General features: G+C 43.3%; 1 protein-coding gene across 4 annotated transcripts in view; it reads left to right on the top strand.

Moving 5' to 3' along the window:
* Positions 1-10,732, top strand: part of Ilrun (inflammation and lipid regulator with UBA-like and NBR1-like domains) — a 65,387-nt gene that overhangs the window by 19,390 nt on the left and 35,265 nt on the right. For 3 of the 4 annotated variants that reach the window (XM_050141320.1, XM_050141313.1, XM_050141293.1), the window contains exons 2-3: positions 4,587-4,741; positions 9,593-9,790. In XM_050141320.1, the coding sequence (XP_049997277.1) occupies positions 4,587-4,741; positions 9,593-9,790 (353 nt within the window). The remainder of the gene's footprint in view (positions 1-4,586; positions 4,742-9,592; positions 9,791-10,732) is intronic. The other variant, XM_050141303.1, reaches the window with a different exon arrangement.

The following is a 10,732-nucleotide window of genomic DNA, read 5'->3' as shown; positions in this document are numbered from 1 at the left end:
TTTTTTTTTTTAAATCTGCCTTCAAATAGCACCTTGCCTTGTGACATTTGTCTCTCCTGCCTGCTCCCAAATCACAACACACAGATTATTAATTATAAACGCTTGGTCAGTGGCTTAGGCTTGTTACTGACCAGCTCTTACAACTTATATGAACCCATTCTTATCAATCTACTTTTTGTCTGATGGCTTTATTACCTTTACTCTGTACTGCCCATACTGTTTCTTCTTCATCTGGGTGTGTGACTCTGTGTCTCTTCCCTTGTTCCCTTGTTCCTTCTGTGTCCCAAAAATCCTGCCTACCTATTGGCTGCTCAGCTTTTTATTAAACAGATCTTCACAGTGTGCGAAAAGATTATTCCACAACACTTTTCAAGGTTTTTTTTTTTTTTTTTTTTTTTGTCAGACATGGTAGCACATTTTTAAATCCCAGTGCTTGGGACTAAGGCAAGTGTTTTTCTGAGTTTGATACCAGCCTGCTCTACTTAACTGAATTCCAGAACAGCCAAGGCTATAGTGAGATCCTGTCTCAAAACAACAACAAAAAGTTTTCTTTTTTTCTTTTTTGTGATAGTGACATTGCAGTGTAACTCTTCAGTCATCTGATGTATGTGGTTAAGGATCTGTACAGTGTTGGACCCTTCAAACTGTTCTTGGGCCCTGTGCTGTTTTATTTATCGTTTTTGAAGGCTGTTTCTGTCTGGAAGCACTGAGGAAGCCAGTTCTCTTCCTTTCCCATGGCCACAGCAGAGTATGCTGTTTGGAGACAGGCTGACACTGAACAATTCCATTTAGATCTGGTCTTGCTCTGGCTCTGCCCAAGCCCAGGGCACTAATCTGTGACTGGAACCCTGAGGAGATAGATGTGCAGCCATGCTTGGTGACCTGTCTCTGGGGAAATCATTTGTTCTGTCACTTCCTCCATCCTCTGGTCGGTATTCCAGTTCACTACTTTTTTATTCTAAGTTTGAGCTTTATGAGGTCTTTGGTCTTTTTCCGGCTAAATTACCTGTACTAAGCAGGTATGGCTGAGCAATGAATTAGGATGCATGGGAGGGGCTTGACAAAGGGGAGTTTCTGCCTAGTAAGTAGCGTGGCCTGGCTTGTTCTTCTCCAGTTCAGGGAGACCTGCCTGATGGCAAACTCAGGTTGAGATACACAAACTGCAGTGAGAGTCGCTGTTTGTCTTCGCTGTGCAAGACTTTATCCCTCCCAGTTGGATTCTATAGCAGAAGATTCTATATGCAGGTCGCTAATAGGAGAGGGAGGCAGGAAATCAATCTTTATAAAACAAAGGACACAGCTTATATAAAATGTTTCAGATGAGCTAAGTGAAAACTAAGTGTAATTTTCTTTCACTTTATCTTCAGTCCGTAAGAGTAGGACTGATTGCTGTGTGCTTCTGAGTCTGTGTGCGCCACCTCAGCTTTAGCAAGTCACATATTCATGGCTTTGCTCATGTTATCTACAAAGGAAACTGCCTGGTATGCAGCAGTAGAGTGGACAGGTGTAGACTGGCCCCTGGCCCAACTCTGCTCCAGACGCACAGGACAGACATGCAGCTGGTTAGTGTGGCCACCATCACATGATGCTTGCTCTAAGTATAGCCTACCTTTCTGGAAGCTGCAAACACCTGGAGAAAGCAGTCACAGAGGCCCTAGCTAGAAAGTATTTGCTTCTCCTAGGTGTACGTTGTGCAGTTGTGGACTGTCAAGCTTGTTTCCTGCTGATTTTGTAAATGGTAAAAAGAGCTCACTGACTCGTTGCCTCACAGTTGGGTTATAGGTTGGTCTGTTTTCTATGAGAACTGGTGATAAACAAGAATCCCTTAATATCATTCCAGAAGTGCCTTTGATCTCTTCAGACCCACAAATAGCTCTTATTAAAATTTAAAGATTATTTTATGTGTATGAATGTTTTGCCCTTATGTCTATATGTGCATCACATGCATACCTAGTGCCCTCAGAAGTCAGAAGAGGGTGTTGAATCCTTTGGAACTAGAGTTACAATGAGCTGCCATGTGGTTGCTGGGAATTGAACCCCAGTTTTGTAAGAGCAAGAAGTGCTCTTAATCACTGACCCCCTTCTCCAGTACCTCAACCCATACTACCAAGCTCTTAAGCATGTAAAAAAGTAGTCTTTTCTCATTTATTTATTTACTTAATTACTTATCTTTGGTTTTCCAAGATTGGGTTTCTTTGTGTAGTCTTCTGTCCTGGAACCAGCTTTGTAGACTAGGCTGGCCTCACAGAGATCTGCCTGCCCCTGCCTCCCGACTGCCACTGCCCAGCTGATCACTTCTTTTAAGAATGTTTTTTAAAAAACAGTTTCCATATTTAGCTAAGACTGGCTTCCAACTGTAATCCTCTTACCACATCCTCCCAGGTGCTTATAGGCTTGCACCACCACATGCAGCAAAGAGGAAAGCATTTTAAAATGTCAGTGAGATATTTTACTTAACAAGTTGGCAGAAGTTCACCACAGTGAAGAAACACTGACCGTCAATGAGCAGGGAGGCAGATGCTGTCATACATGTAGTAGAGCATTGTTCTACATCTTTTTTTTAAAAAAATATTTATTTATTTATCATGTATACGATATTTTGTGTGTATGCCTGCAGGCCAGAAGAGGGCACCAGACCCCATTACTCATGAGCCACCATGTGGTTGCTGGGAATTGAACTCAGGACCTTTGGAAGAGCAGGCGATGCTCTTAACCTCTGAGCCATCTCTCCAGCCCTTGTTCTACATCTTTATTGAAGGAAGTTTTTATCCAATAATGAAAATACAAATCATCCTCTGAGAAGTATCACATAAAGGGATTTGTTCAATAATATGCTTGCTTACAAGGTGGTAGACGCTTAAACTCTGGGAAAATTGAAGGTTAGAAACAGTAGTTGATTGGCTAATGACTACAGCTACAATAGACAGTGAGACTACTCATCACTGAAATACTTTCAAGACCCAGAGTTAAGGTAATAAAGCAAGAGCAGCTATCTGCTGTGGGAAGAAAGAACCCACACTGTCTCTGCATTGTGCGCACATGGACACTGGGAGAAACACTGTCCTGGTGTACAGATGTTGAGGGAAGAGGTAGCATGTTTTATGTTTTAGATTTTGTATCATATGCATGGATTGCTTTTTCCAAAAAACTAAGTCAATAGAGTGCTTTAAAAGTGGAACTAGGCCATCCAGATGGCTCAGTGGATAGGGATGTTTGCCACCAAGCCTTATGCCTGGAGTCCGATCCCTAGGAGTCACATGGTTGAGCGAGAAAACTGACTCCCACAGGCTCTTTCTGATTGCTACATGTGCACCATGGCATGCACACACCCACACCTATACATGCATGACTAGAGCTGTAGCAGTAGCAGGCTTTTGGGCCACCAACCAGCAACCCAAATCATGACATGGAGACTTAATATTAGTTATGAATACTCAGCCTTACCTTATGCTTGTCCCATTAGCACTTAAAACTTAATTTAACCTGTTTCTCTCATCTACATTTTGCTTATGGCTTTTTACTTTTCTCTCATTCTGTATATTCTACTTTCCTGCTTCCTCTGTTTCTAGCTGGCTGGCTAGCCGGTCCTGGGCGTCTCCCTTTCTTTTTCCCTCGTTCTCTTCTCTCATCTTGAGCCTAGATTTCTCCTACTTATTCTGTCTGCCCACCAACCCCACCTATTCCTCTACTGCCTAGCTTTTTATTAGATCAGTCAGGTGCCTTAAGCAGGCAAAACAAGACATCTTTGCATTATTGAACAAGCGCAGCATGAAAGGTGTAACACAAGCCAGAAGGTGGTGGCACACACACCTTTAATTCCAGCACTCAGGAGGCAGAGGCAGGTGGATCTCTGTGAGTTTGAGGCCACCCTGGTTTACAGAGCTAGTTCCAGGACAGGCTCCAAAGCAACACAGATAAACTCTCTCAAATAAATAAGTAAAAGGCATTTTACACATCTTTGCCTAGTTGAAAGTAATATTCCACCACAGCAATAGTGGTCTGATAACCTCTGTGGAGTACCTTTAGGGAAAAGTGACATATGAGTATTATGGGGTAGCACGATTAATAAAAACCCAGAGACAGATATTGGGGTACAACCTTAAGGTCAGAAAAGCAAAACAGCCAGCCATTGGTTCTTACATCCACCTCAGTCCAAAATGGCATTCAGCCTCCAGGAGTCTCAGAATGAGACTGTGTGTAAGAGCTGTCCGGGCCGGGATTAAAGTGTGCACCACTACCACTCAGTTTCTTTGGCTGTGTCTGTTGGGATTAAAGGTGTGTGTCACCACTGCCTGAGGTCTACAAGGCTGACCAGTGAGGATGTTTTACTTTCTGATCTTCAGGCTGCTCCTTTATTAATCAATGGTAATGAAACATATTCACAGATAGGAACATATAAAGAGGGGAATCCCATATCACATGTTTGTCCTGATTTTCTATTGTTTCTCAACAATGATGAGTGAAGGCTTGGATGGTAAGAGCCTTGGGCTCTGGTGTCAACCCTTAGAAAGGGTTTTCCTTTGTTTTGACAGCTCATTTAAATATCCTTTCGACAGGACTGAAGTCTTTTGTCTTTTTATCTATAGGAACTTACAAGCAGCAATTGGCGCTTACTATGACTTTGAGAGCCCAAATATCAGTGTGCCCTCTATGTCCTTTGTTGAAGACGTCACCATAGGAGAAGGGGAATCTATACCTCCTGATACTCAGTTTATAAAAACATGGCGGATCCAGAATTCTGGTAAGTGTATAATGGTAATTTCTATGCTGATTGTTTTTTTTTTTAATAGACTGTGAATGGAATGACTACAGTGTTCTGACTGAGTTTTTTCTTGTACACAGTATGTAGTATTTTCTTACATTGACAATGACCAGACGCCGGTGAACCTTCTTAGAATAGAAAGAAGCTTAGTCTATTGCTACATCCAGACACAATCTCTCATTTGCTGCTAGAAACTAGGCTTGTATGTAGTATTGTCTCCACCTGGAGTTCTCTGTTCTCCCACTTCCAATCTCATGAATACTCATCCTCCTCAGCAGCCAGAGAAGGTGCCTCCTTGACTAGTGCAGGTTAGTTAGAACTGTCGTCATTGGCTCCTTGAAGTTCATTCCTGTGCAGCCACAGGACTCTCAGAAATTGCACTGGGATGTCTATGAGGTATTAAGACCACTTTGAAAAATGGGTAAGGAGTGTGGGATTTTGTTCAGAAGAGTCATTTTAATAAGACACATTGTAATTTAGCACAGTGGCACAGGTATAATCCCAGCACTCTGGGGCAGAGGCTAGAGGATCACTGCAAGTTTGGGGCCAGTCTGGGCTACGTAATGAAATCCAGATCAACCAGAACTAACTACATAGTGAGACCCAGTCTCAGACAAGCATGAACACTGAAAGGTGACCGAGTAAGCACATTTTGACTTGTTGGTGCGTAAGTTGATCACAGTTCTTTGACAGTGGACCTGGTTAGGGTATGGTAGATTCAGTGTCTCTTACTACCTGTTGCTTGTTAACTTCTTTGAGTTCTTATCTCTATCTCATCTAGTGGAGGTTTCTGCTTCCCAGCTGAAGATGCTTTAACATACTTAGTAGTGAAGAGAGCCTGAGCTGTGGAGTGCTAGGCAGAGAGTGGCACTCAGCTGAGGCGAGTGTGTGAGTGCTGTCTGTATGGTGATTTGATGAGATGACATAAAGTGACTTAGGGGACCCAAGCAGACTTTTTTAAAAGATTTATTTATTTATTTTTTATTGAAAAATAAAATTCTGCCTCCTCCCAGCCTCCCATTTCCCTCCCCTTCCTCCCATACCAGTCCCCCTACCCCCACTCCTTTCCCCATCAAGCAGACTTTTTAAAATTACTTTTTTGGACTCGGTTTCCTTTTTAGTTCTTTGTAGTTTAGTTCATTGTGATGGGGCAGCTCTGGTTAATCCCTATTTTGTGTGTTCTGTGAGCCCTGGCTCCCCGGTGGTCACAGCAGTATACTGTTGGAGGCTCTTGTAACACAGGAAAATGCTCACGCTTTCTGGTTTTTGTTTTTTCTTTAAATTCTCAGCCAAGGTTTGTTTTGGGTTTTGTTTTGATTTTTGCTTTGCTTAATTTCTATTTCACCTTGAAATTTACCTGTTTTAAATCACAGACATCCCTCTAGTTCACCTTCATGTTTCTTCTCAGAATTAGGCAAACTTAACATTATACACTAAAAATGTTGTCAAACATACATGTGGTTTTCTGTTGGTTCATGCCCTCCCACCTTAAGGCAGAGTTTCTCAGTGTAGACCAGGCTGGCCAAGAACTCAAAGAGATCAGCCTACCTCAGCCTCTGAATATTGGGATCAAAGGCGTGAGCCATCACCACCAACAAATAATATGCTTTTATTTCACTTAATTCTGTGTTATGGGTGTGCACAAATGCCACAAGACACGTGGAGTCAGTTCTCTCCTTTCATTATGTGGCCTGGGAACTGAGCTTGGTTTTCAGGCTTGGGACAGGCACCTTTTACCCACTCGGCCATCTCACCAGCCACCTTTCCATTTGTTTTGAAACAGCCCTGCCTTGGCCTACTGCCCAGCTATTTATTTGGGCTTTGTTTTTTTTTTTTTTTAAATATTTATTTGTTATGTATACAATATTCTGTCTGTGTATGTCTGCAGGCCAGAAGAGGGCACCAGACGTCATTACAGATGGTTGTGAGCCACCATGTGGTTGCTGGGAATTGAACTCAGGACCTTTGGAAGAGCAGGCAATGCTCTTAACCACTGAGCCATCTCTCCAGCTCCTGGGCTTTGTTTTGAGACAGGGTTTTACTCTATAGTGCAGACTAGCTTCAAGTATACCATCTCCCTGCCTCAGCCTCCTTAGTTTGGGTTATAGACGTGGTCTACTACAGTCTGCTACAAGGCTATATTTAAGAGGCTGAGGAAGCTGGCCGTGGTGTTAATCCCAATACTTGGAAAACTGAAGATGGGAAGATGTTGAATACCAGGCCAGCCTGAGCAAGAGAAAGTGAGAGAGGGAGGGATAGAGAGAGGAAGGGAATCAGGCAAGGCAGAAAGATGGAGGGGGTAGGTAGTGTTTCAAGACAACAAAACTTGATTTGTTACAGAATAGCTATTCTACTTTCTGTAAAACTGATGTCTGTCATTAACTCAGGAGGAGATAGCTCTGCAGATTTGGGAAGTGGGGGAGGTTGTCTGTGATGTTTAAAGTAACAGGTCAGAATTCCAAAGCTGCCTTTCACCTTGACCTAAAACACGGTTGGGCTGAGAACTGTTGGCTTGCAGCACTTCTGTGTCTGAAAGTCAGTTCTTGTATCTGAATTCTTCTTAAAGTGTGACAGCAATTGCTTGAAATTTTATTCTTCAAGGTACTCTGCACAAAAAAAGTTCATTCTTTTGTGAGTTGTTGAATGCTTCCCATTGACTTGGGTACTGAGTAAGGGGTGAGTTGTTAGAGGATGCGGTGTGCACTGCTTCCTCAGCATTGGCATAGAAGTAGGGAGGCACCTGCCATTGATAGTCTCTGACTGTCATTCATCGCCTGCTTTTGGAGAAAAGTGTTTACTGGGAGAGTTCAATACATAGTAGTTGTCGTGGCACCTCTTGTTTTAAGTACTAGACTAGCACACGATGGATGATAACGTAATAACTGCATGTAGCTGTCCCAGTAACTTCCCTAGAGGGTTTAACTGTCATAAATTGGAAATCAGTCCTTTGATATTTAGCTATGTAGATGGCTTAGCAGTTAAGAGCACCGTCTTTTCTTCCAGAGAACTTGGGTTCAATTCCCAGCATCTACATGGCAGCTCACACCTGTCTGTAGTTTCAGTTCCTCGGGATCAAACACCCTCACACAGACACACCTGCAGGCAAAACACCAATGTACGTAAAATAAAAAAAGTCATTATTAGAAAAGATATAAGAAAGACCCATGTGGCTTGGCTGGTAGAATTCACCTTGAATGCACAAGGCCTGGGTTCAGTCACCAGCACTGCACGCTCACACACACACACACACACACACACACACACACACACACACACACACACAAAATGTAAGTAGACAGAGTTTTTTGTTGTTGTTAGCAGTTTTTCCAACAAGGGTTAACTACAGTTGACAGCAGTCTCTCTTGACTGTTTCAGCTGTGGTTGTCACATGAAAGTGGCTTGAGTGTGCGCACAGCTGTTTGTGAGCTTTGTGCTTCATAGAAATGAAAATGAAACTAGATGAAAGGAAGTTGAAAAAGAACAACTGTTCCCTCTCTCCCTCCCTCTTGAGACAGTCTCACCATGTAACTGGGATTGCATTGTCCTGTAGCCACACGCNATACACACGGGGGGGGGGGGGGGTTTCTTCAGATTGTTGAAATACTTTATCCCCTCTTTTCAGTCTGGTTACAGAGAGGATGTTTCCCGGGCTCCTTTATCACAGTTCAGCATTGTCAGGTGCAGGAAGGAACTTCTGTCTGTCTCCATGGCGCAGCCTCCACACACCAGCATTATTGGGGAACCTCCAAGGGGTTTGTCTTCTGCAGTGACATATGAGGGTTCCTTGCATCTCCAGACAACTATAGCCACAGAGCTATGGCCATGTCCAGGCTTTCTAGAGCTACTGGATGACTTCCTTTTGGCCAGCCAGCCAGCCAGCCTGCCTGCCTGCCTGCCTTCCTTCCTTCGTCCTTCCTTCTTTCCTTCTTCCAAGATTTATTTATTTTAAGAATGTGAGTGCTGTATCTGCATGTACAACTTGATGGCAGGATTTATGCCAGAAGAGGGCATTTGATCCCGATAAAAATGGCTGTGAGCCACCATGTGGTTGCTGGGAATTGAACTCAGGACCTCTGGGCAATGCTCTTAACCTTTGGGTCATCTCTTCAGCCCCTCCTTTTGGTTTTTCTGATGTTATTATGCAGGGTTGTGGGTTTTTTGTTGTTTATTTTAAATGTGATATTCAGTGATAATTGAGCATTACTGCCTTAATCATATATGGAACTTAATTTCCAAATTCATAAAGCACATATGAGTTATCCTTTTGTTCTAGAAAATCTTGTTCATGTATATGAGATAACCAAACAATAGTAGCAGATCTCTAGACCAGTGGTCCTCAACCTTCCTTTCAGAGACCCTTAATAGAGTTCTTCATGTTGGGGTGACCTCAACCATAAAATTATTTTCATTGCTGCTTTATAACTAATTTTGATACTGTTATGAATTGTAATGTAAGTACCTTATATTTCAGATGGTCTTGGGCAACCCCTGTGAAAGGGTTGTTTAACTCCCAGGTTGAGAAACGCTGTGTGTGTGTGTGTATGTGTGTGTGCGCGCGCATCTGTGGCTGCCAAGGACAACTTAAGGGAGTTGAATTTCTTCTGTTGTGTGAATCTGAGGTCAGATTGAGTTTACTCAGCTTTGCATAAGTACCTTTTGCTCACTGCCCTGCTCCTCTTTGCTGAGTGGTATGAAACATTGTGTTGCTCAGCGGTGTGTGGGCAGATGTGCACGTGTATGTGAAGAGGGCTCTTCCTCAGCTCATTAAGAAACTCCAGCACAGGACTGCTGATTTCCTAACATTCTTTTTTTTCTTTTGCTTGAACTCAGGGTCAGAGGCCTGGCCTCCAGGGGTTTGTCTTAAATATGTCGGGGGAGACCAGTTTGGACATGTGAACATGGTGATGGTGAGATCTCTAGAACCCCAAGAGATTGCAGATGTCAGTGTCCAGATGTGCAGTCCCAGCAGAGCAGGAATGTATCAGGGACAGTGGCGGATGTGCACTGCTACAGGACTCTACTATGGAGGTGAGTATGTCCTCATGCAGACCAGGGCAAATGAAGTAGGCAGCACCTGGCAAGCTTCACGTTGTTTACAGAACTAATGAATGTGTAACAATAGCACTGTGGCCTCTCGTTACCCGTGCGGGTAAATGACGTGAAGTTATTGACACATTGGTCCAGTCTAGTACACTTCCTTTTACCTTAGAAATTTAAACTTCAGTGGAGTATATGAGCTACACTTGCATTGTAAATAACCAATTACTGGGGATGCTGACTTCACTGTTTAATCCCATAGTGCTGTCAGAATACTGGCTGCAGGCCTCGTGACCACCTCATGACCTCGTGATCGTGATGTAGATCAAAGAGTGTACAAAATGTGGGTGTTTTTCCAGTCCCAGGGACTTGACCTACTGCTGACACCTCTTAGCCCTCCCTTTATTGCCTCACTTTTTAGACAGGGATGCATACTCTACATTTTCCAGTCGCTCTCCAAACCTGTGCGCACTCCATAAGTAAGTTGTTAATAGCAACTGCCCAACCAGTTGCCTAATCGTAGCCATCAGTCTGCACACTGCCTTACCCTAGTGTCCTTAGGTACCTCACTGCAGATGTTTCTTGAAAGGTAGTGTCCTGTTTCTCCTCCTCTCTGCTTAGTTGCATCTTTACCCCGAAATTACTGCCTTGTGAGCTGGATCCATTTGGGCCTGCTGACCTCATGCACCTTGTGGCATCAGCTCCACCCAGTTGTCTGCCAGGATGTTCACATTCACCTCTGTGGCCAGGGCCTGTTTTCTGGGCTTCAGGTTGTAACTGATTATGGACAGAACACCTGGTTATTTTGTCGATTCAGATTTAAAAATTTCCCGCCAGCAATATTCTGTGGAAATAAATCAAATATCCTGGATTGGACATTTGTTCTCTCCACCTTTCTTAATTAGAAACTGATTCCTACTGGTTCCTCTGTAT

This window comes from Alexandromys fortis, unplaced genomic scaffold (assembly GCF_014885135.2).
Source record: "Alexandromys fortis isolate MF-2015 unplaced genomic scaffold, M_Fortis_MF-2015_v1.1 scaffold_9, whole genome shotgun sequence".
In the NCBI taxonomy this organism is placed as follows: Eukaryota; Metazoa; Chordata; class Mammalia; order Rodentia; family Cricetidae; genus Alexandromys; species Alexandromys fortis.
This window is presented reverse-complemented; position numbering and strand designations above follow the sequence as displayed.